Source organism: Buteo buteo, chromosome 1, assembly GCF_964188355.1.
Source record: "Buteo buteo chromosome 1, bButBut1.hap1.1, whole genome shotgun sequence".
NCBI lineage: Eukaryota > Metazoa > Chordata > Aves > Accipitriformes > Accipitridae > Buteo > Buteo buteo.
In genome coordinates this window covers 48624233-48650944 of record NC_134171.1, presented here as the reverse complement: position 1 = coordinate 48650944, position 26712 = coordinate 48624233, and the positions used below count along the sequence as shown (strand labels likewise).

Genomic DNA, 26712 nt, shown 5'->3' with positions numbered 1-26712 from the left:
TCAAAGGTAGACCAAAGGTGGTTCTTACTGGTGGATGCAGATTCTTACATAAATACAGTCTTTGCCCTCAGTGAGACCTAATGTTCACTCTAAGGCTTTTGCCAGTGTATTGGTTCCAGCGGTAGATCTTTCTGTGGCAGAAAAGAGATTTTTAAAGAATTAAAATAAGTGAGAGAGAGTGAATGCTTATCTGCAAGCACAGGTGTGTTAGTTGACGATAAGGCAGAGAGTAGAGTACTGGTTGGGTTTACCTTTAGAGGGGTGTCTGCTCTCTTCTTTGGAAATGTGCTAGCTTTTACAAGTTCCATTCTCCCATTTAACTCCCAAGGATTAGGTTTGAATTCTTTTCTGTGAGCAGATCTGCTTACTACTTGATGCTAAGGGAAGTACACCTGGCTCTCTGACTTGACCCCAAAGTTTTCTTAGTGCACTTAAAATAAGAGGAAACTTTGTTTGCCATTTCCACTGAGAGTGAAGCCAAGTATTTAGTTGCTTATAAAGTATTATTAGTTATAGTACTTGATCCTTTGAGAATGCTGGAGAAGCAGCACAGTGTCCTAGCAGTCTGAAATATCCAGTAGTTGACTTCATGGTAGCAAAATAGAAAAGATTGTGAAATATTAACAGAAAATTATAGTGATGCTGGATGAAGAGTCACTGAATGAAAACTGTGGTTTGTAGCAATGAGCACTAAACATTTCTGTTATATCTAACTTGAATGCTGAGCTACAGTTATTTTTCAATTTGGTAAGTTTAGATGATGTTTTATATCTAAGCTAATCTAATTCCTACTTTTTTTGGAGCAGGGTCCTCGGGAAGCTGTTATTTGGCTTGCTGTACACCATAAGCAAAAAGAAGCTGTAGAAATCTTCTCCAGAGAGATTGCACCAGCTGGAACTGGCATGGGTAAATATTCACATCATCTTTTAATAGTTTTAAAGTTACTTTTTTTTTTCCTGAGCATGACTAGCACCCAAAGACTTGGTTGTGTTCAGTTTCATTGCACTATGCATAGTAAAATTGTTATTTTTTTAAAGGTATTTATGTTTGGTGTAGAAATGGGACCTGCAGACATTAGCAAAATGATAAAATGAAAGTTCTGGAACTCCACCTTTTTGTTCCTTTGAGACCCTTTATCTTTCTGTTGCTGCTACTGTCCCTTCCTGCCTTTTTTCCTTTTCCTCATTTGTCTTTGTTTTCCTGTCCATTGTTACACCTATGTGCAACAGTGTCTTACTCTGTTTTACCATGTTAGTAAAAAGTAATGCCATTAGATCTCACTGGCAATAAACATTAAGAATGTTATTCAGCTGGCAAAAATTTATCACAGTGTCTGGCTATAACACTGCAGTTTATGAAGAGCTGTGCAGTATAAGGGTTTTGAAGGGTCTCTTCAGCACTTTATCTGATGTTACTGCAAAGGATTTTTACAGATACTGCTGTACTTCTAGCTTGTTTAATGTTTAGGTGGTTGTGTAGGTAATTACAACTTTCAGATATAATTCAGATCTTTTTAATACAATACTGCAGTGAGAATGCTAATGTCCTGCATCTAATTCTTTATTCACGGTGTATATTAACTACCCAACTTAAATTCTGATCCTGCACTATCAAGTCTAACCTCAAATTAATCTGTCTTTAACATTTGATTTTGTATGAATTTGGGTTGTACTGCAACTATTGCAAGATTTATTTTTTAATTTACTTTTGAGGTGAAGTCAAAATACTGGGATTTAATTATACTGTCTTAGTTTTGAGTGTATATTTTAAGTATTTCTATAAGGGTCACCTAGTGTTTAGTGATCTATGCTTCTATTGTTTACCAAATGTTTGTCCAAAAAAACCCTTCACATTTGTTCTTTGTAAGTGTCATTGGATTCTCTTCACTTTCTAGGAGGGCTTACTGTTTGATTATTTTGAGCAAACTCCTTTATTTTTTCTTTTTTTTTATCCTTCTGTTCTCCCAAGTCACTTAAGTGTCACCACTGTATCCTTCTCAATTGGAAATAGCCCATTCATATGTTGTGAGTTGCTGCTTACATTATGGATATTCATCCCACTTTTATTATCCATTTAAAATTTGGACAGCTTATTTTGAGGAATAGAGCTCAGATGTTTCGTCATGGCTTCTATGTAGCTTATGAAAGAATATATTGAGGATTTACATAGATGTTCAAAATTAAATTACATGAACTTAACCTGAATCTCTCAACTTCCATAGCAAATCTAGAATCCTGATTAATGGAGGGGTGGGTAGGTGTTGCCTTGCAGTTAAGGAACTGATGTTTTATTTTCAGTGGATTCAAAATTGTATGAAAGTGTGCACATTCTGTGTTGTAGTCTTTACAGTGGTAGCAGAGATATATTTAATGTAGAGTATTTTTGTTTGTGGGGGGTTGGTTTTTGGGTTTTTTTTGTTTTTTTTTTTTTTTGTTTTTTTGTGTTTTTTTTTGTGTGTTTTTTTTGTGTTTTTTTGTTTTTTTTTTTTTTAAGTTGTGTTTATAGAGGCAAGGTCTGTGTGTGGTCATCTCCCCGCACTACCCCCCCCCCCCCCCCCCCCCCCCCCCCCCCGCAAGGTAGAATATGATCATGTAGAACTAATCGGGAATATTCATTGAGGTAATATTTAAAGATTTGGCAATTCTGAAGGCTGGTTAGTAGGTCAGTATTTAGCGTAGATGTAAGTTGCTTCTAAAGTCTGTTTTTTTCTAATGAATGAAAGATGGTATTTTCACAGTTGGAACAAACTACCGTTTCTATAATTAGTTAAGGATTCATAGTTGAAGTAGTTTCTCCTTTTTCATTATTCAAGTAGACTATGTAACATACCTGAAAGTAGAGATCTATACTTACTATTTATTTTATACATGCATAGACAATCCCCTAGAAAAATATCTTTTTGAACAAAGGAAAGCTGAGTGGATTTTGAAACAATTACTTATTTGTAAGATCCAAAGCTAATGGACATATACTTGTCTCTCCAAATTCTTAATCTGTGCCTCTTCTTTCATAAAGCAACTGCTGTGTATATAAACCTTGTTTGAAGTCTGAAAGTGCTAGGTTTATTAAGGTTTCAGTTTTTTCCTTTCACCACCATTCTTCACAGAATGAAAAAAAGTCAAAAATCTGCACAACCTCAGTTGGGCTGCGTATGTCCAGTATTGAAATTGAGTTACCAGAATACGTGAACATCTGTGTCTTAAGGTGGCTGGCAAGCTTTCAGTTCGTGTTATCACAGCTCTTTGTGATGAAACAGGCGCGTTCCTGTGTAGAATCAGGTTAGGCAGTCTGCGTGAACGATGGTGGGGGTGCTGGTTTTGTTTCCTAAGGGAACAGCTTAAGCTTTTTAGAACATCCTGTAGCATTTATTTAAAAAAAAAAAAATCTGTTTCAATTCATAGAACTGCTGCTAATGAGAAGCAATGGGAAAGAACATATTTCTGGAATCATCTGGGGCATCCGGTGATAAATAGCACTTTTGTTTGCCAGGTACAGGACTGCAACAAGGTTTTTGGCCTCTGTGATGTAAATTATTAGTGTCAGAGGGTATCAGAGCTGTTTGCTGACATGCTTCCGAGTGCTTAAACAACCCCATAAATAGTCATTTTTTTAATGTGTTGAAGATTGCTTCATACAGGCACTTCTTTCAGTTGCTGTTGCGTAGTAGATTTCCATATTACCTGCACAGATAAACTCTGTGTATGCAGAAGAGGGTCAGATTTGGGAGGTAAATGCTAGTAGGCTGCTTGTTGATTTGGAATACGTTAAGGCAGTGGTTATGAAGAGTCTTTTTTCTTATTTCCTTCAGTGAGACTTAGCAAAAAAAAAAAAAAAAAAAAAAATTAAGTTGCACAATACTGCCAAACAATAATTAGTGGTGTGCTAATAACCAAATCAGCTTAATGATGCTTGTTTCTCACAGTTGTATAGGCTGCCAGAACTTGCTGTGAAAAGCAGAACAAGGAATGCCCACTGCTTAATTGTCTTCAAACAGGCAGCTCCATAGACAAGACTTAAATTAAAACTCATCAGATGGATGTGTAAGCAATCTTGGCAACAGAAGCCAGAACCAAGATGATTGTTGTTGTCCTAGATGAATCCTTAATAACACCACCTGATGTTCATTTCCCACTGCCTTCTCCCTTTGCTTTTTCCTCCCCCTCTGTTTCACTGGGCCATTTTTGCAAATGCTAACTATTTTCCAAAGTGTAACAGCTTCAGTGAGAAGCTGAGTATGCCCCATGGGAGTTTGATCACTCTTATGGGAGGGCTGGAGTGTACACAGGCAGAGAAAAACCCAGAACTTGAACCTCCCATACCCTGAATAAGTGCTGTGGGCAGTGAGCACCTGAGGTCCCTTTTTGTACAGCACTGCACCACTTTTTCTCACTGTGCCTTGAGCGAAAATCTCTGTGGCTGCTGTCTCTTACGTGAATGGAGCATGCATATCAGATGTGGTTTTGCACATCTGACATGGGTCTATGTATGATGGAACCTTATGTGGCTTTATTCTGACAAAATGGTGGTAATTGTGGGGATGCAAGCCAACTGAGGTTTTAAGCATGTGTGGCTTTTCCTAATGAAAACACAGGCACCCTTTAAGCAACAAAGTCCTCTGTTTCAAGGATGGCCAGCTTGGGCATATTCCCCCAGCTCTCCTGTGTTGTTTCTCTTCCAGGAGAGGTAATGACTATGAGAGTGATTGCAAATAACTCTTCTTTCTTATTTTGTATATTCTTTCAATGAAAAACTGAGGAAAAGCAGGAACAAATTATCAATCTTTCATAACCAGCAGCAAGGAGAACGGAGGAGTTGTTGGCTTGCAGGGTGATTTCACCTGAACTGAAGCACTTCATTCTGTTATTTTTTAGACATCTTGAGAGTGACCTTTAAGAAACAAAGAACACTGACTTGGTCTGTACCAGACAAAAATGAAAAAAGACAAAAAAGGAAAAGTCTTGCTCTTCTGCTTGGACTCTATCTAGTGATTGTGAAGTACTGTTTTTAACTATATTCTTCTTTCATCTCAAAAGCAGTTTGGTGTTTGTTACTTTAAGTGTTGTGTGGACAGTTGGACAGATAATGATTTTCATGTATAGCACCTTTCATCCAAGAATCTTCAGCAAGCTGTGTAAACACCATTGACTAAGCTTTCTGATGTCTAGTAACGTTAGAAACTATTCTGTGAGCTATACAGATGGTTTCCTGAGATAGTGGAAGGAAGCATAACCACAAAAGAATTTGAATCAGAGTCCTTGGTTCTGCTTTCTCTGTAAGAAATGCTAGAGAGGGACTCCACCAATATTTAAGGGGACCAGGCTGGCTAAAATTTAGGAATGGGAAGTAGAGGAGAAGAGGGATAGAGAAAGCAGATCTGACGGTTCAGAATAAGGGTGAGGAGTCCTAAGAGCTCCTGCTCTGGTCCATGGGATTTTCCAGTACCCCTATCTGAGAGGGAGGTAGCACTGAACCTAGGCTTTTAGGTTTACCTGTGTTTATCAGCTACATCTTTTGAGATGAAATCCAGGAGCACTGTCACTCCTGGTGTTTCATGAGGTTGTTTCAGCCTGCTAGTCGCTACTTGTGGAGCCCTGAGCTAGACTTGGTAGGCAGTTTTCGTTTGGTAATAGTATCATAATATGAGAATTATAAATTGTAGGTAAAAGAGGTATTTATTTCTTTAATAGCCAGTACTAAAAGCCTAGTTTGGGTGGCTCTCACTTAGACTAAATTTAAATCACTTATGTCAAAATTTTTTGAGCAATTTGCCTGATAAACTTTTTGAGGGAGTTTTCAGTTACAGTTTTTGACTTCGCAGGGAACAATAGTAAGATGAAAAGAAATTCCTTTTCTTCCTGTGAGTAAAAAGCATATTACAATAATTTTATTGAGGAGTGATCTTCCTAATGCTTCATACCAAAGCCTTAAAACTTAGGATGTTATGTCTTGACTGTCAGAGATGTGCTTTTTAGCTCTTCTAGTGAATTTAAAGTCTTAATGTCAACATTTCTTAACTTTAGACTCATTTTGCAGCTTTGATTAATACAAAACATTTTTGGATATGATACATTTTTTCTGTATTTGTATATGTAAATGATAATAGAACTTAGGCCTCATAAAAGGAGAGCACTGTATAATTTCTGATCAGTTTGAGAGTGCTGATTCCCTACCACCATCCCATTTATGGTAGATCATTCTGAAAATCAGTAGAAAGACAACCATCTCAAGGCATTGTACTGATTTGAAATTCCCTATTTCTTAGGAAATCTCATCCTCTGTGTTGGAAAGAAAAGATAAAGGAATGCTACCTATATATTGGAATGGGCTGAAGCATATGTGTGTTTGTGCTCTGCAATATAGACAAGGAGTTAGACCTACAAGGGAGAAGTTTAGGAAGGTGGCATCTTTTAAAAAGCTTCCATAATCAAGAGTGAAAAACTGAGATTTGTTTCATAGCTATTCCCTAACTTTTTTTTCTAATGCTTTTTTAATTCCTGTTGTTTTTGTTGAAGACCAGTGGAGCACTTGAGTGTACTTGCACAGAAATTTTCTGAAGTATTATTAGAAGTGCAGATGAGATTCTTAAACCCAGAGAAGTATTTGGAAGTTACTGCATATAGACATGCCATACATTACAGAGTGATTTGTTGTTTATTTTCTGTTTGGAATGGAAGGCTTTTACTGTAAACTTCTGTTGAGCATGGTATTTAGCTTGCCTGTTCGAACACTTAATCAGTTTTCATTTGGATTATGCTCTTCTAATGGGCTTAAAGGGATATAAGCTATTAAAAAAAAAAAAAGGACAAAACCACACCTAATTCAATCTTTTAATCTTTTTTTACAATTAACACCTGAGTTTGTTAAAGTTTCAATTGGTAAAAGTGTACTTTGTTTTTATTTCTCAATACTTTGAAAGTTGTTAATAGCCAGGTTTTTTAACAGCAACTAGCAAGTTTGGTTTTGTGCATGTATGGTCTCCTGAAAAAAAACCCAAAACTTTAAATGTGTCTGCAATATTTAGTCTTAATACCAGGGTCTTTGGAGCTATTTTCTTGTTCTTTAAAGTGAGCTCTTTTATACTTGGCAGTGAAGAATCATAGACATACAGACTCAGATTTTTAAATCTGTAGTAGTCTGGGAGTTCAGTGCAATTCTGCAGCAGTTTTGCTTTGCCCAGTCTATAGAAATTCACCCTTACTTCATAAATGCTAGCAATCACAGACCAGGTTTGTACTACTCAGTGAAAATGTCTTCATTATATAGAGTCCGGTCAGCCATATGGTCAGCATTTAAATAATTTGTGTTGATGCAGTGTATTTATTTTGTCTTCTTTAATTCAGATATTTTTTTCTGAATAAAATGCAGTGTAGAAGAGGCTCAAGAAGAGCCTTGCTGTGGGAAACTGACATTTATAGTTTAATAGGGGTTCAGTAGCTGAGAAATGTTTTACTAATAGCTGAAATCATGTGCTGACCCTTATTTCACATTAAAATGACCGGAGTTTGACACTAAGATGACAGCTGGTTAATACAACTTGAGATTTTAAAGTGCTTGAGTATATGTAAATATTATGACTGATCTCCTAAGCGTGTTGGAAGATACTTCCAGAAATGTCCTTGTTCTAACAGTTTACTGCAGTCCCCATTTTTTGAGAATAATATTGCAAAAGATAGTTTATCTGTTGTATGCAGAGGACATAGATAGAATAATTAAGATAGTATAATTGACCCCTGTAAACAAAGATTGTATGTATTTTGTACTTCTACTCAAAAATATTGTAAGGACTATTGAGTATAAAACATTTGATTTCAGATTTGTCTGCTTCATTCTCTTAAAAAAAAAGTTTGAGAAGTAGACTTCTTTGATATATGCTTTTTATATATATCATTTATTAGAATATGCGGTAAATAAATAACCTTTTGGTTGAGCTAATTCAGTCACCGGAAATATAAGGGAGAAACTATTTAGGGTCAAAAACTGTAAGGTGATGAGCAAGAGACATTGTGTTTTGGAACTCAGTGAAGTTGCAAAGAAAGAAGTGTCACCTGTTGAATTTAAAGTACTTAAAGCTTTTTAGATTTCCACTAGTCAGAGCATTTTCATGCTTTTTTTACTCCAAAACATTTTACAAAATGTTTCATGCAGTCTAGCATCTTTCTTTCATATATTGCATAATGTTTTTTTGTGTTGAAAAACATACAGATTTGTACAGAAATATTTATTATTTTTTGGCAGAAGTAGATTGAAGAATAAGAAGTAATAAACCAAAATTGGGTGTGGCCATTAAAGTAGGATTTGAATTAGATAGAGGAACTATTAAGGAGGCAAAACACAACGCTCTCCCACCATCAGAAAAGCCAGTGGGGAATTACGAGAGCTGGAAGGAATGAAGTTTGTTTTGCTGGGAATTTGCATCTCATAGGTTAATTGCAGGTTCCAAGCAGAGCTTTTCCTGCCGTGGGGCATTTTACAGGGTGTCATATCTATTGCATAGATTATATTGTATTAGAACATGATGGTTCTACATGTTGAAATAGATGCTTGTTTGGGACAATTTTAAGCATTCTTTTTGCCAGGGCTAGTTTTCAGTGGATCCACTCCCTGAAATGCTTCTGTGAACACCAGATCTAGCACAGGGGAGGAGAGAAGGATGAGTAACAAAGGATGAGGAGGGGCATGCTGTGACAGTCCCGACTGAGAGCAACATTGGTTTTCCCAGTACTCTTTTGTTTGCCTGCTACCACTGTTTATTAATTTTATCAGAAACTTGCTGTCTCTTCCATCATATCGTATATGAGCTTTAAAAGTATTGGCGTTTGCAAGTCCATCCTCGGATGAGTTTTGTAGAGTGAGGAAAAAAATTGAGAAGCAGCTGGAGAGAGAAAACATACATGGAGGATCAGAAACAGTGGCACTGCTGTATCAAGGAGTATATCTTGAGTGGACTTCATTGTGTATTATCTACATGTCTGAAATTACACTGCTGCCAATTCACAGGGTGGTGGTGGTTGTGGGGTTTTAGCATGCTTTGATATTCTTGAGATTCCTCTCTGTCCTTCAGATTTGGGTGAAATTTGCCATTAGACTCAAAATTTGGGGTCTTGCAGGTGTGCTGGAAGAATCGTGAACATAAAGGAAGAAATGTGACATATAAATATACATACATGTACACACAGAGGATGATGGCTTGTTTTTCCTAAGGTAATTGGCCTGAAAATGGATAAGATTGAAAGAAGGCTAGATGGAAGAATCATAAAATTAAAAGACAGGTTAAGACCGTGTGAAGAATTGTGCAGATTAACCAAAAAAGAAGCACTTGCTAAATAATGATTCTTTATTTTGTAGAGTCGTTGTAGACTCAAACCTTTAAGCACAGAATCCAAAGGAAAGGTCCTATACCAGTGCTTAGTCACCTAGAAAGAAGTAAATTCAGTGGACATAGTGCCTGACATCTCTCCAATCATGCCATATATTTGGGAGTTAATTACATCAGTGGAATTCAAGTGGTGTAATCCCCAGTACTGACTCACTGCTTTTAAATGCCCAGCCACCTGGAGAATTTGTAGTTATCAGGCTGGATCCTCAGGCACCACGAGGGAAGATGTTCTCGCAAAATTGTGGGCTGCTGGATCATATACACTTGAAGCAAAATAAGTATCATGATACTCAGTGTGATGATTACACCAGACAAATACTATACCTACAGATGAACATTAACAGAATATGAATAGATTGAAAGGAGGGTCTCCAACTCAAAGGCATTCAGCTCACTTTGCAGTGCATCAGTTTTGTGCCGTTCTGGGGCACAGAAGCTGGCAGATAGTGGTGGCGAGTTGTTCATCAACTTGAAGTGAAGCAACTTGTTCAGGAGGGTGACTGATGTCAGATAGGGTGACACTGACACTGTGTTTAGTGATACTTTATCTGCCTTGAGGATCTAATGAATGGAGCTCTGATAGCAAAAAGTGGTCATGTAAAGTTTCTGGGAAAGGAGATCAACAGCTTCAATTTAGCTGATAATCTTACTGGCTTGATACTGCAGCCTGATTGATACTTTCTACAAGTATGACAAATTATTCATGTCATTGTAGATAAAGATAAGTCTTCTTCCAGAAAGGAGGGAGGGAGAGCATCTGCACAGATATTTAAGCAGGCAATGTAAAGTAAGCATAAAGTACAGCATGAGTAGATCTTTTTAAAGAAGGTGTCTTGGGACAACAGTTGATCTAAGGAGATGACAGTTAACTTAGCAGAAGTAGCTCTGGCCACAGTGACAAGCCGTTGTGCTTCACCTTCCATTGCCTTCTTTCAATTTTACTGGAGAAACGTAATGGGCATCTGAGCCCTGGGTTGAGGTGAGGTTTTGTGCTGTAGTGTTGTTTACACAAATAACAAATCACTGATTATAAGCCATAATCAATTTAAGATTTCCTTTATCTTCTCTGCCTGAAGTCTAAATAGGAATTGCATGTAGATAAAATTAAATTGTACTTGCAAACACTCCCATCTTACTTACGTTAATATAAACAATGGATTGGATAATCGTAAGATAGAAATTAATAATGTTGCAGGAGGGATTTTGGTGTAGCTTTGTGGCAATTGCATTTATGTGCGGGGTAGCTGTAGTATCTCCAGAGGCAGATCTGCTGTTACAGTAGCTTGGAGGAGCAGCAGCAGCAGATCATTGTAGCCTTGAGGTGTGAGCAGTGGTTGCTCTTAGATGGATTGTTTTCTTGTCAGTGTTTAGAGAACTGCTTTGTTGTATGAGCCAAGTTCCATTGTGTGAGAGTAGGCAAGTGAAGAGCTTTCTTTGAGAGCTTTCAGGAAGTTGAAATTGATGTCAGAGCAAAATCTGGTATCCTTAATGAGCAGTTCAGCTGCCTAGCAGGAAGTGAGCCATGTGACAATCCACAGATAATTTCAAATAACTAACTTTATGAACCTATATTTTCAACATGACCTTATCATATCCAGCCTCCTCCCCCAACAACCTAAATAAACAAACTAGGTGCATAATTCAGTAAAATAACTGCAGTTGGTTTTAATGTTGAATGGCAGTTTTCTGCTTGAATGAGTGCATGGGTAATATGTATAGTGCTGAATCTTCACTGAATTGTTTTGAATTGTGTAATGCTAATTAATGTAAGGGATTTTTTCACATTCTATCCACTACCACGTTTTTTGCAGCAGAACTTACGAGGTAGGGAGGTGGTTATTCATGGCTGCTTTTTGTTGAAGGCATTCTTTTTTTTTTCCTGTACTGAAAAACACCATAGGCTTTTTTGGGAAAGAGGGGGAGTTAATACAAACACCCCTAATCCTTTCCAATTGTTCTCAACTGTAGCACCTTCTAAAGGCTGCTGTTTTTTGAGGTTGGTTGGTTGGTTTGTTTTTTCAGCCTCTGGCTAAAAATACAGTCAGTGAAGTCTGTTTATCTTGTGAATTAGTTATAATGTGCAAGTACTGTACTAGCACACTGGCCAAGCTGGCAGAGTGATTATGGACTAGTCTTAGGCAAAAGACCTCTTCTATAACTTTACGTTTATTTACGGTATTTGCCATCTCTGAATCAGTCATTCAGATGTGCACTGAATTTTAGTTTTGTTTATCCCAAATGCGTCTCCAATTATAGAGCAGTGTGATCAAGGTAAGGACTACGTAACAGCATCCCTCTTCAAAAACTTCATTAAAACACCTTGTTAACCACTATTTCAGGGAAATCACTTCCAATGAACGTGAATATGGTAAGGCTCTAATCTATGCTATGTTGTACCATCTATGCTGCTACTGGTATGTGTCCACCTTACCAAGGCACTGAATCCAAGCTAAAACAGCCTGCTGGGAAGTAGAGGTTATCAGTATAGTACCACAACAGCATGGTTACATGGGTTTTAGTCTGTTTGGAGCACAGAGGGAATTCACACCTGGAGGAAGCATGAAGCCTGTTTTAGCCAGGATTAATCTGGGTAGATATACCATGTGGGCAGCTTTCCACAACATTTGTTTTTAAGGGACTGCTTAACATACTTATTAATTCCTAGACTGATTTAATGTATTCACTTTACTGTTTCTTTCCCCTGCAATACTCTATGGAGCTCTGATGTATCCTGCATGTATGCTATCCATGCCAGAAAGAAGGGTGAGAAGCTATGCTTAGGATGAAGAGATCAGAACTGTTTATTTCGGAAATACTGAGCTGGGCAGACGGGTTTAATGGTAATAAAGCCTGGCAACCTAGTACTGAGAATAAACAAAAGTCTAATCACAGTGCTGACTTACTGCAAATCTGGGATCATGCTAGTGACTTATGCGCCTCAATTACCTATGTATCAAAGAGAGAGAATGAGATCTGCAGTACCCAGCACCTTAAAAAAGTGAAATTAGCCAGTGAAGATGCTAAGAGAAAGGTGCAAGTTAACGTGAAACAGTTAATCTAATAAGCAAAGTCTTATTAAACAAGTATTAAAATGAACTGTGGTTCAGGTCAGAACTGTTTTTCTGCTCTCTTTAAAAATAAATAAAACAACAGCAACAAAACAACCAAGGCCAAGTTCTTTTTCTATCAAATGTATCGCCTGACTGGCATTGGTATACAAAATATTTGGAAGAATAACCTAAAGATTTAGTTTATACTTCACACATTTTAAAATATTCATTTTTTTTGTTAAAAGTCACAGCACCTTTTACGTGTTTTGCCTTTTTAACTGTTGTATAAAATGTTCAATTTTATTAATTTATGAGAACATATGTAATTTGCTAGATATTTTCCAGTACTTATTAAATGTGCATTATAGGAATGATTCAAGCTACGGCAAGCTCTGAGCTCTAGTGTTTTGAAGATGGCTTTAACAGTTCTTTTGTGAATTTCATTTCCATTTCCAGCACCTGGCCTCACTGGAATTGTTGGAGGGCGCCCCAGAGTGTAAGTTAACTTCTGATCATTAACTTGTTGTAATGTGTGATGGTAGTGTTCCTACCACTCACCATCACAAGCTTCCCCATCTTGAAACAGCAACCACAGAAGCAACTAAAGTCTTCCCATTGCACACTATGCTTAATAACTGATAACAAGATAATAGTGAGTGCTACAAGATACGTATGCAAATCGTAAATTTTTGTATTGAATTATTGAATATGAGTTACTTAAGTCTCTGATCAGCTCATAACAATGTCTTTGCTTAATGAGCTATAGGGAGAACTTTAAATATGACTCTCTGGCAGGGCAGTAGCTCAAGCATGTGCTAATACATGCAGATTTCTGGACCAGATTTCTCTTGTACCTGTTAGGTCAGAATATGGGCACAGCAAACTTATGTCTGTACTAGCCCACTTCACCTAGAAATGTGAGGTCAAATGTCCCAGAACATCCACAAAATGTTAGTATGAACCCATTACATGAGTGAGCTGAACAGAATAACGTTGAGCATATTAAAAAAAAAAAATAATCCTGGTTTGATTCAGTATTTTTCTAGATATGGCTAGAATCTGCTGGTGATTTATATGCTCACCTTTCCATACTTACTCATGACAGCATCCAAAACTTTCCTGTCCCTAAGCAAATACTTTGATATGTCTGTCTTGCACATGGAGATAGGGGAAGAAACTGTGGATGTATTTCCAGTAGCTCTGTGTAACTAGCCTAGGTATCCATGTGGGGCTAATGACAGTGCAATAGACTTCAGTGTCATGAATTGCATCCTTTGTCAAGAAAATATTTTTGGTGCTTCAGCTACCCCCCCCCCCCAAGTTGTCTTTTTTTTCTTTTAAACAAAATCTTACTTTCTTAATAATGAAGTTTAAGGAATTTCTACATTTTTCTGGCTTTCCAAAATTGTTTGGAAAACCATCGCTAGTCATGGCTAAATAGCTTTTAATTTCCCAAGTGTTTGTCTGGTGTATGAATAGTCTAAAGATGTATGATCTGACATATTCATTAATTTCTGGTTAAATGCATTTATGCTTGTTGTTTTGTGTGTCTAGCTCTCCAGTTTTGAAGCCATTTTTCTTCTATTATCCCAAAAGCAATGTTCAGGTAAGACTTACTGCTTAAAGACTGCTCTGTTCTCTTTGAAGTAATTTGAAAAATTCTGCTGACTCTGGCATTGTTCGGTGACTTTCAGTCCCAAAACTGCAAAGTATTCTGGTAACTCTGATTAAAAAAAATATTTTCCCAGAGACTAATGTTATTCACACAGAATGTTTTACAACAGTTTGAACTTGCCACCCTGGCATTTTAATTGCTGTGAATTTTGAAGTATCTTGCATCAAAACTGAACTTCCCTTTTCAGGTTCCTGGAATTGTAGGTCTGAGTTATTTTTACTGCATTTGCAAAGAGTGCTTAGGAAAATTACATGTTTTTTTGAAAGTTAATGGTCCTTCTTAAGGCAATTGGGTGTTCAGAGAGTTGAACATTAATCTTGAGAACCTGTACAAGTCGTCTGACTTTTTGGAGCATCTGTATTTTGTATATACTACTGGAAATAAGTATTAAAATCAGTGAATTTCCCCCGATTCGCACAGGTTTTACCTTAGTAGAGAGTTGAGTCTTTTCCTTCCAAATACCCTGCCTATAATAATAGGAGTAGTAATTTCTGCTCTTGCCTGTATTGCAAAAAACTGTAAAATTGTGAAAGCCTGTGCGACTGTTGTGATGAGTATCATGGAGGAGTCCGTGAATAAGATTTCTCTGTGGCCCTATTCAGTTCATAACAATAGTTTCTTTCAGTCTGAGAAGTTAGGGTTCAGATGACTAGGCAGTCCTAGGTGAGAAGTTGCAGTGTAAGATGAAACTTTGAGCTAGAGCCCTACTTCTTTTCCATTACACATGTACCTCTGTCTAGATTGAAGTCTTCAAGATAAACTTGAAGAAACTGGTTTTACTGAAAACATAAAGTGTTTGGATTTATAAATGTTGCTTTTCTGAATGCTTAGTTTATCCTTTGGAGACTGCAGACAAAACTGCATATATGCCTTTCTTTTTCCAAGGCCTTTAACTGACTTGTAGCTATTGCATTCATCTCATGCCCAGGCATCCTAGTAATGATGCTTCTCACTCAGTAAGAGCTTTCTTACTCATTCACCATCAAGTGGCCAAAGGCCAGAATGTTGGTCTGTGTTAGACCACAGGTATTGTGACAGGCTTCTGCTTAGGGTGGTGAAGGGAAGCCTTAGGAGCACAGGCAGCAAGTGAAAAGGCGGGAGGTGAACAAACAACTAACAATTGATTTAAAAAACCCCAACTTTGTAAACCAGTTACCAGCAATCAATTTAAGTGTTCTAAGCATTTCAGAAGAGGGCTGTTTTATTTTCATTTTTTAATGTGCATACAGTGCTTAGCACAAATAAGCCCAGATGTTACATTTTTCTTTGAGTAGTACTCTGGGAAATAATTTAGGATTAATTTTACAGAGGACATGCTATTTATTTATTAAAACTAAGTTTATAAACTGTGCATAATGGAAAAGCGTTTAAAAAAAACCCCTACCTTTCTTGTTGTTTAAAGAAGTTCAAGTACTTATTTTTATTGTCACTTATATTTTGCTTCATAAAGATGGCTTGTCTTTGCCAAGTTTAATATGAAATTACTATCTTTATGAAAGTTAACTTACTAATTAGCACTGTGTTCCAGACTTGGTAAAATGCTGTTGAGATTAAATAGTCACCTAATGTATCAGGGAAAGAAAGCAGTGTCTTATCTACTCTTTTCAATACAGAAAATCAAAATCCTTGTGCTATGTAACTACTCTGATGAATGTGCTGATATGCTATTAACGAAATGCCATGTGACCTATCACTGTTGTACTGCAGTAATATTAAAGGTTACATAAAAGTGTGGTGTAAGTGATTCAAGTCCTTGATTCAAAGTTTTAGCCATGTATTGACAACAATGGTCTAGCTAGAGATTACGGAGTAAGTAAGGTATGAATTAACTGCTTTTCTAGATTGGAAGTTCTGTTACAAAGAGTCTAGTTGCTCTAGTTCAGCATTTGACCTAAAACCAAAAGAACTCCTTAAGGAGATTTTCAGATATGTTAACATTGCCACAGTGGGTTCTTTTGTTTTGTGTTTGGTAACACCTTTCTGGGTGTCAGTTTGGATTCAATATCTCATTTGTTGTTTCCACTGCTCTTATGCAATTGTCCTGATTTTATCATAGATCACCAGTGATTTTACAGTGCAAACAGTAGGTTTTTTCCATGTGTGCTTTTTCATGTTTAAAAAGTAACCTAAAACTTTTCCCTAGGGAGAAAAATTTCAGCAATCCTACTAAAGGCAAGAAGAGCTTTTCTGAAATATTTTTTTTTTCACCTTCCTCTTGCATAAGCATTGGAGGCCTTTGTCACTATTAACTATTCTCTAAAAACAATCTTAAGAAAGAGGACTGAGTAGAATTATCTTGCATTTGCCGACAACTGCTGCAGCTAAGTTGGTGTATATTGTTTTGTTGTGGCAATGTAACTGGGTTGTACGTCTGAGTCTTTAGTACTGGGAGTCCTCCGATACAGATGAAGTGGATGTGATTAATTTTTCTACGTGATTGTGCTATATGTTTTAACCAGAGAAACCTTTCTTACATGTTAAGTGAATAGCCCAATAGGCTAATGAAATAGCACACTTGAGTCTGTATTTTTTCAGATTTCTTTTGGGGGTGGCTAAGGAGAGCTCATCATGCAAGATGAACAGCATGACTTTTTTTATTTCATATTTTCATCTCAATGTAAACCCAAAATATCCAGTATTGATTTATTTCATTTGTAAGTTGCTTTCACAAAATTTATTTGAAGATGAATACAGGATCCAGAGAGAAGTTTGTCATTAATACGGACAGTGACGTTAAGAAGAAAAGGGGATTATATCATGCAAGAGCTGGAAGCTTTCAAGTTTTGGGATCCAGTTGTCAAGAGCTGCAACACAAAATTCCATGTAGTGCTGCTGTATATCGAGGTAGATGGAAGGAGAGAAATTTGTCTTCCTTTAAAATATACCCAACAGGATAGAGTATTTCTTTGTTTTTTATGTTTTTTTCCCTACACAAAGATTTCTTTTAGGTTTATAATGGATCATTATTGTTACTGTGACTTTTTAAAAGGGAGCAGCAGAACATTATCCGTAAAGCTGTTACTGAAAATGTGCCAGATTAATACGTAATTAGAAATATGCTTTATTTATTCACATCACACTGGACTTCTAATTTGACAGTTTGAAAATGGATTTTTTTTTTTCCAGATCAGCCTATTTTTAAATGGGCAGCATGTTGAGACATTTGAGGAGGATCTCACGTTTACATCAGATGAGGTTGTTTCATTTGATCCACCTGAGATTAGCAGTGAATTGAAAGGTATGTTCATCTTTTTATTTGTGAATGTATCATTTGCTATCTTTGTCCTGGAAAATCATGTGCTGGATATTGTCTGTGAAATATATTTTACCTCTTTATACTATATGTTTTTAAGTCTGTTGCAAAACACTTAAGCTACTTTTCTTGGAAGGAAGAAGGTTAGTATCACACAGTATAAAATGTATTTGAGGCTATAAATATGTAAGTAAATTGTTATTCAAAAAACCTAAGCCTTAGACACAACTGAAGACAGTTGAACGCTGGCTTGAAATTGAAACATGGTTTCAAAATATACTGCAAACTTACTTTGTTAATTTTGGAAATAGTTGGTTTTACCTTACTTCAAAATGGTTGTGTTCAGAATGGAGGACAGACTTACAGAATGCTTAGCATTTAGATAATTAAAATTTGGCCCTATTCTATACGGCAGCCTTCACAAAATGAACAAGAATGGGATCAGCCTGGAACCGGTGACTTTTAAAAAAAACATGCTAGGCTAATGATCCAGCATGTTAATTGCTGTGTTGCTGTTAGACTTGTCTAACCAAATTCTCTGCAGAAAGAAGAAAAAGCTTGAGAAGGGCAAACCAGTGAGCTGAATGGAGCAGGTCAGGATGTCTGCAATGAAAAGGAAGTGTTCAGAGTTGTTCATACAAGCTAGGTCCTAGGTTACATATTATTGAAAGTGCTAGACACTTGAAAATTTTTATATTCTTTCTAATGGCAGAACTATATACAGTGTTTCTTAATGTATAGCACACTTCATAATTCCCTTTTGGTCCAAACAGAATCTTTCATTACCTTATTCCTGCTCACCAGAGAAATGAGAGAATTAATTTAAAGCTGTGGATCGATATTTTCAAATCTAAATCAGGTGACTGTACCTAAAGATTACTTGTTAGAAATATTTCTAAAAATAATACTAATGCTGAAAGAGTAATTCAGGTATTTAATTCTGTGTATACTCAAAAAATTAATGCTGTGAAGGCACCAGTATGTTAAGATCTAGTCTGGATTCCAGACACAGGTGAGTAGTACTTCACAAAAATTGTAGTACAATAGCGTAACAACTAATTATAAGTTAGTAGGGCATGTCCTGTATCATGTAGAGAAATTCTTAAATACACATATGACTGTTTATTGCCATTTGAAAGTCACTGATACTGGGTGCCTGATTGCCATGCATGAGTTCATTTTCTCCATCTATTGAAACATCTCTTCAATGCGGTGATCTAGGTGTTGCACAGAAACAAGTTAAACTCTTAAGTATGTTTTCAGCTCTTATGTCTTTTGCAAATCTAATGTCACACCAGAATCTTTCTGATACCTGGGAGTTCCCAGGAGGGCAGTGAGGCATTCGCATCATCAAACTGGGCTAGTTAAGGAAGAGGTAGTCATTGTTCTGTTTAATAAAGGGGTTAGCAAAGGTCCTGGTATTCCCCTACACACACACACACACCCCCCGCAAAGTGACTACAATGCTAAATATTGGAGAAACAAGAAGCTATTAGACTCCCTGTTGCCTTCTTATCATTTGAGAAAACTTTCTGAGGTGCCTGACATCAGCATTTAAGTACTGAATTCTTAAGGCTTTATTCAGGCAAAACCCCACTTTTGAGGGACAGCAGAGCTCCTCCAGTTGTTTCCTCTGAGATGGATCTCTAAATTTTTGCCCTTAGTTGTAAATAGCAGTGTTTTCTGTATGTGACTAAATACTTACCTACTTCTGTGGCTTAACGCATGGACAGCATGGATGAGAAATAGACAGATGGGTTAGACTGTAAAAGGAGTAACTTCTGCTAAAACATTTTCTGTCAGCATTTAGTAAGGAGGGAAGTATTTTTCTTAGTTTCATGGTTATCTCAAGTGTGAGGGACTGTTAGTTGTCTTTGAATAGATAAGAGAAATATGTGAAAATGGATTTCAAAAATGCTGCTAGATGTGGTTCTGGGAGGGTGGAATTTGAATTTAGCATTTGCCCTAGCTTTGAAGGGAATTCTTTTGTAGATTTGTTTAAGATGTTTATTAAATGAAAACAATTTCCTGATAAACAGATCATGAAAGATAAATCAATTAGGGTAATAATAAATGAGAACACCAGAACACTCTCTTGAACTGGTTTTGTTTAAAGGGAGACTGTCAAAGACTATCTGTGTAAAATATCCGATGGAGAAAAGACTTCTACAGCTTATACAATTTAAACATTGTCATACTTCAGCCTTTGAAGAAGCACTACGGTTTTTTTTTTCTTGAATTGTGTATTGAATGAAATTATTAAAAATAATGTGAATTCTGTGGTCTATGAAGTGTGGTAGTCTTGTCCAAAATGAACAATGAGATTTAGCTGGACTTTTTCAGATCCTCTCTCAATAGAGATGTTTAATCAAAAATAATATTCCCCAATTAAATAAATACACCCTTTAATATTTTTCTGCCAAGTTTCATGGCATATCGCTGCTTGCATTTTTCATGGAAGTGAACGTGGAAAAGACGGTGAGCATCAAGCTTAAAGCAAACCTGTGGCAACTTTTTCATTGTGTACTTTCACCATTTCAAATTGCATGCTGCTGTGACCTGCTAACAATGAAGAATTGTTGTGGCAGACTAAACTATAATCACTCTTTCAGCTCATCTTTGACAGTGACCCAATATATGTTATAAAACTTTCGGTCTTAGTTAAAGCAGTTTAAGCTGATACGTTGTTTGGGGTATGGGTAAATGTTCTCTTTCCAATCCAGCTGTGCCAGTAGAAGAGGTCGCTGCGGTGAGCCCCCAGTTTTTTGTTATTGTTTCCCCTGTTATTGCCACTCAAATGTGCCAGAAAAGCTACTCCTGTAAGTGTGGCCTGATCTGTTTCAACCAATTAAGTACCATGAACAAAGATACACTATACAAATTATGTGTCATGTTGTAGTGAGGCGTTTTTGTCATCCACAGCATCTCCCACCTCATGCCCAAATGAACTTTTGGGATCTGTCCAGCTGCCGCTGCCATTGATTTGCAGCCTTCCTTTCTGGTGGGGACAATGAATACTGCAGCCAGTAGGATTTGGACATAGTTTCTTTCTTACCCAGCTTTGCTAAAGCTCTTTAGGTCAGCTTGGCTCATGTCTGAGGAGTCAGCAATTCTGTTTGGGCAGGAAGGACTTGAAGGTAATGATGATTTGGCTAGGGCTGGGTTTACCTGATCACCTGACGCAGTTCACAGAATGCATATCTACCCATGCCTTAATAGTAGGTGCACTTTAATTTAAATCATACTTGAACTTACCACAGTGTTAATTTTGGTTTTAAATATAATTTAGAAATTCATTTGTATCTTGAGGGTGAATTTAAATCGGTGTAGTTACACTTCTTAATACAGTCTGCCTTTGGCCAGCATTTAGAGCATAGCATCTTTAGTATTGGGTCTCTTACTCGCTAAAATTTAAAACAAAACTACAAAACCAGCACAGTAGTTTCATGCAGAAGCAATAACAATACACAAAAGATACATTGATGCATTTTCAATTGCATTGGGTCTTGCAATGTGAAGTTTGTCCTACATAATTGATTTACAAGACCCTCTCTTCGATTCCTTTAAATTTGACAGTTTTTAACACATTAGACTGAAATTTTCTGTGACAAGCATGTGCCCAGGGCTGAATTGTTGGGTGTTTTTTAAAAAAAAAAAAAGTTTTGGACATTTGTCAGTTTCTGTGGCTGCCACCAGCAGCTGTTGCACCAGCAGTTGTGACAGAAAGCAAAGCAGGAAGGCAGTCGCTTCCCTGTTTGCATGTTCCCCCTGCTGGTGTCCAAGGAGCAGGGAGTGGGGGACAGCTGCCACCTGCCTGCAGAAGGATGAGAAAATGACAGGAAGGGGACAGAGGAGAGGGCAAGTGAGGGGTGAGAAGTCTACTGTGAGTCAGGAGCATAGGTGAGTCTGTTAGAGGTGCTGGGACTGAAAAGCCAAGGATGCCAGGAGAGCTGATATGGCCATAGGGAAGTTAGCTCAGAAGCAAAACAGGCTGGAAATTGCTAGATTCTCACCACCTAAAAACTGGGATATAACCTATGCTTCAAGTTTCAGTATTGTGCTGCTATCAGCAAATAACTGAAACTCGGTGGCAAAGTGAGCGCTTCATCTCTCGCTTAGGGGAACAGCAACTAGATGGTGACAGCCTACTAGTAATCTTAGTAATTAACGATGGCAAGAGATCCGTGCTATGAAACTTAACCATCAAACTTCACATATAAACTGTGTAGATCCCACAAGATTGAATTTCTGGATTTGGGCAGGAGTGGGTTCGCTTTTTTTGATATGTAAATGGATAAAAATAATACTTAATATGAACTCTGTTCAATGAAGTGCGACAATCTTCATGTTCCTAAAGGCTCGAAAGTCCAATACTTGGACGTCGACAAGTTACAAAATTAAGACTAGCTTCCTATAGAGCATGCATTTATGACCATTTATGACTTTTTCTTATCCAATACTAAGATATTTACAAAATCAGTACTTTGAAAAAGAAATCTTGGGTTTCTTCTATGCAGCTGAATAAGTAACTGTTATAACAGTGCATATGAAAGTAAGAGATGTGTTGTCTTGAAAAGGAATTTTAAATTGTGACTGTTTTCTACAGACATTGTCAGAATAAACAGACATTACAGAATTATCAAGACAGTAGCAACTACGTGTATTTTCCACCTGCACTGGAAGCAGAGATATCAGTGTGTTAAGGGGACAAAAGTTGTCAGCTAGTCAAGAAATTACAAGTAGCTGCTGTGCCTCCTTCAGAGATACTGCATTGCTAAGACCAAGATGAATTTTCATATTCAAGGGTGGTGGAAGAGGGGGTGCCTGGCGCAGCATTCAGCTGTAAAAAGGTAAAAGGGATTTGGGAGACAGAGCAGGAGGGATCAATTTTGTAATTTTGGCCCTCAGCCTCACCTCTTGTTCTCCAGATGTTCCTGCAGGAAGAAAGCTTTGGAAATGTTTTCAGGAGTACTGCAAACAATGCAGAAAGTATACCCTTAAAATGATGCTTACTTCTTCAAAATGTACTATTATTTGTAGCTATCATTAAAATGTATTAATTTTTATATTGTATAGATCTGCCAAGCGGTCCACACACTTATCGCTTAGAAGATCTTGCCTATACTAGAAGTGGAGACAAAGGCAACTCTGCAAACATAGGTATTTTTCTTTTTCTTGCTTTCTGAAGCAATGTAAGATTTTCACATGAGAGTTACGTAGCAAGTGCTCTTCCTATTTTTTTTTTTAAATCTCTCACATCACTTAATTTGTTTGGGGTTTTTTTTATTTGTCTCTGTGCTGAAACAAAAAATAATCTGTATAAAACAAGGATTTTACTAATGAAGTACCTGCAGTTTTCTGTTTAGCAGCTGTTGAAATCTGAGGTACTAAATAAAAATACTTGCATGTCATACTACAAAGAAAGATGTTTGTTTAGGGTTGCAAAGTTGAGCTCCTCAAAGATAAGAAATGCCTTTTTAAGGTTTCCTTTACATATTAGTTGCGACTCCTTCATGTGTATGTGTTATGTAATGTAATCTCTTGGTTTTCTGATCATGTATAATATTTCCATACATGAATATTGTAACACGTTTATGGCTAAAACATTGACAGTGTTAGGAAATACCGAAGTTGTTCTTGCATGTAAGAGAATGTTTTTATTATATTGTAAATCCAAATGGTGTATTTCAGTGTGCAGTCTCTCTACATGGATTGTGCTGCTGCTTGCATTGTTTAATAATTCCTTCTATTCCTTACTTCTGCATGCAACAATTGGCTCTCTTACTTGTTGGAAGATGAGAGCGTGTGGTGTTCAAAGCTCAGTATGAATTAAAGGTGCGTTTGGGATTTGATTTGCTATTAGCTGTCATGCTAAAACTGATTAATTTTGTTCATTTATATTTAGGAATATAATTTTCTTGTCCTTGTTTGTGAAACTGGTTTTTGTGTTGAAGAATGAAGGAACGTTGATTTTTATAATTTTTTTCTTCTTTTTTTTTTTTCCCCCCATGGTTGACCACTGTTGCAATGTAGCATTGCCAAATCATGAATGATACTTAGCTAATAGACTTCCTCAGATACAGAGGCACTACTGCTTTATTAAGGAACAACAATAACAACAAACTTGACCTCTAAGATTAATTTAGCTTTGAAGTCCATAGATAAAAAGATCCCTGTGACACAAATCTGCTTTCTTGATCCTGCTGTGGAACCTCAGCTTCAGCATAAAGTTACCTGAAGCTTATGAAAGCTTATTTACAGCAATAAAAATGTAATTGTGATTTCTCACACTTACGTCAGGATCTCGTGCAAGGAGTGTGGCAATGCCTTGTTATGGTTAATTGTGATTACTTGTCCAAGCCTTGCAAACCATTTAGGGGAAGAGAACTGTCTGTGGGTTGTTTGTTCCAATGTTGTTCTTTAGGTGTCTTGCAGTGGCAGGGACTGGTTGCAGCCAGAAAAAGTCCAATAATCACTTAGTCCGGGAGCATTCTTTCATGTCATGCTCCATACTACCTTTCTACTGACAGAGAGAAAGCTGTCATGCTATAGTTTTTTTTATTCAGGAGCTCATTAAAGAGGATCTGTATGTACAGTTTCAGTTAAGAGGAGGATCTCAAATCAGTTTTGAAAGGATAAATACAAATTGGTTTTAACAGCTCCTATTCCAACTAACACCAGTTATACCTAACAGGTGTGATAGCACGGCATCCCCTCTACTATCCATACCTAAAGAAAACTTTAACTGTTCAAGCCCTGGAGAATTACTTCCAACACCTTTTAGAGCAAGAAAAACCTGAAGAAGAACTAGTAACAAGGTGAGTAGCTTGCTGCTCAGTCCACAGTTGTATGGTAGATAAGTGACGGTATCAGAGGTTATCTTAAAGTATGTTAACATAAATACTGCAGACCTGTGTGTATTGTATTAAATATTTTTTTATGTATCTTTCTTTGCCTTTTCAAATAACAGCCTGAGCAATAGTCATTGAAAAAGAATATGAACTTGGGCCTCTCCTGAAGCTGGACAAAGGCAGTGAATCTCTTTAGTGAAGGCATTTAAATTCCCAGAAATAGCATATTAGTGTTGGGGCTATTTCTTTGGTTTTTTCCACTACAGAATGTCTACAAAATAGAAATAACTTCTAATGTCCTTTGAGAAATGTATCTTTCCATTGGTTTTGAACCATTTGGAGGCTGCAGGAGCCTTAGTAACTGAAGCTTCCCAAGCCTCAGAGCCACTGTAGAGTTGGGAGTTTGAAATCCCTAAAACACCACCTGAAAGACATTCACGCAGCCAGTATAGACTGGAACCCAAACCTACCTGATCAACTATCACAAACGCCTCGTCCTAATACTCTCTCTGCAAAACATTTTAATCTTTATGAAGTTCACTCACTTTAGAGAAAGTATTCCTTTGAGTACCCCACTCTCACCTACTTTTTTGCCATATATACCAAGCCAGAATTTAAAGAAAAAAAAACCCAGCTAATTTCCCTTTTAAAATATGACAGAGAATACATCCTAAACAGGACACTTTCACCTGGTATTCATCTACAAAAGAATATCCTCTGCCAGCAGACGGCAGATGTAACATTTTTGTTTTCGTGGTATCTTCAGCTGATGCTCAGGGTCTTTCCTGGGGACTGGCAAATGAGACATATGCTGTTCTTGTAGCATGAGGTAATAGGGCTCATTCTCTTAAGGGTGTCAGATAAAACAATCAACAGATTTTAAACCTTTTTCTTTCTTTAAAAACAAACAAAAGCTTAATATTGCAACAAACCATTCAGTCTTCTAAAACCTGTTTTGATACAGAGTCAATTATTCTGCCAAAATCATTATATATTGCCATGGGTAATGAATAAACTGTTAAGTGTCTTTTTGCATCTTTAAAGAGCTGCAGTCAGAAAAGTGCAGCTCAAAGCTCAGAGGGAGCTTGGAGTTATTTTAAACCCCAATGTCTGAGTTGTAAGTGCCGTTCCTTGTCTTCACAAGCAGCTCAGTGCAGATCTCGCCCATTGTTTCGTAAGTGCTAACAAATCTATGTATCTAATAAATTGTGATACCAAGAAATGTAACTGAATTTCCTGTGAAACAGAGCAGACAAGGGAAGAAATCAAAAATGTCACACCTCCTAAGATACTTTTAGAAATTGATTCATTGTTGTTCCTTAATGCTGTTTACGTTCAAAAATAAAAGTTGAAATTTGCTGTGTCTGGATGAAGCCAATTTATTTTAATTAATTAGATTATCTGTTCCTGGGTTTGGCTTCCTTTAATGATGTGATAATGGAGCTCTGTGAGTGAATTGAAAAACTACTGGGGAAAAAGAATAAATCCTTTTGTGGAAATAGTTAGGATTATAAGGATTATGCTCATGTGGTTCAGATTGTATAGTTTCTTTTTAAATTACTTTGTTTATTTTTTAGTTTTAACTGTCACAAAGAGAGCTGTCTTACTCTTTCATTTTTCTTCATTTCCTTTATTTAAATTGTGAGTGGTTAAAAAATATGCATTAGTTTTGCTACTAAAAACTTACCAACCATGGCTCTGCCTCACAACAGAATAGAGAATGTCAGCCAATTGCCTTTCATTCTTTTTCATTAAAGCTATTAAATAGGTGTACTAAACAGAGAAAAGGTGGGATTATTTTGATAGGGAACACTGAAAACTCATAAACTTCCAGATTTTCAGGTAACATAGTTAACAGAAGATGATCTTTCAAACCCCCCCATACCCTAAAACCCCAAACCTATGTGATTGCTTCCCCCTGCTGTGTAGAGTACATTCTTAACAGATCTGATAATCTTAAGATATGGAGTAAGAAACTTTTCATTTAGTGTCATTAGGTCAGTCATTTAAGAACAATAGTAAAATGATCTTGTGAGAATTTGCTGATTTCATCTTCTGAAATACGGTTGTCTTCTCTATGTTTTGAGAGCATCCCAGTGCTCAGAAATAAAAATATGAAAGCTGATTTCTTCTTACGGGATATTTTTACTAAGAGCTGAAGTACAAGAAATGTGGATACTGATGCTTCTAGATTGCTTTTTTTTGTACATATATTTATTATGGGGGAAAAAATACTTCTCTCCAGTATATCTCATGCAAACACCTCTAAGCCTATGGACTCAGTTCCTGCTTTCCTGTGATGGGAGGAATCCTATCTTTTCTTTGATTTACAGGCATTAAATAATTTTTATACCATTATTATTTTCATGCATTAACATGAAATCCACAGGGAAACCTGACTACTTTGAATAGGTATGGACAGCACTTTAAAGGAAGTAGTTAAGCAGGCACCCCATTGTGCATAAGCATAGGAGTTCAGCTAGAACAGTGAATTCTCCTTGTTTTAC

The 26712-nt window shown here is 36.9% G+C and overlaps 1 protein-coding gene across 4 annotated transcripts in view; it reads left to right on the top strand.

Moving 5' to 3' along the window:
* Positions 1–26712, top strand: part of LOC142031770 (uncharacterized) — a 66590-nt gene that overhangs the window by 34089 nt on the left and 5789 nt on the right. For 2 of the 4 annotated variants that reach the window (XM_075029441.1, XM_075029432.1), the window contains 6 exons: positions 807–906; positions 12883–12922; positions 13981–14032; positions 17228–17339; positions 22431–22514; positions 24049–24172. In XM_075029441.1, coding sequence (XP_074885542.1) covers positions 807–906; positions 12883–12922; positions 13981–14032; positions 17228–17339; positions 22431–22514; positions 24049–24172 — 512 coding nt within the window. Of the gene's footprint in view, positions 1–806; positions 907–12882; positions 12923–13980; positions 14033–16785; positions 16946–17227; positions 17340–22430; positions 22515–23149; positions 23190–24048; positions 24173–26712 lie in introns of those variants that run through there. The other 2 variants (XR_012650609.1, XR_012650610.1) reach the window with 2 other exon arrangements.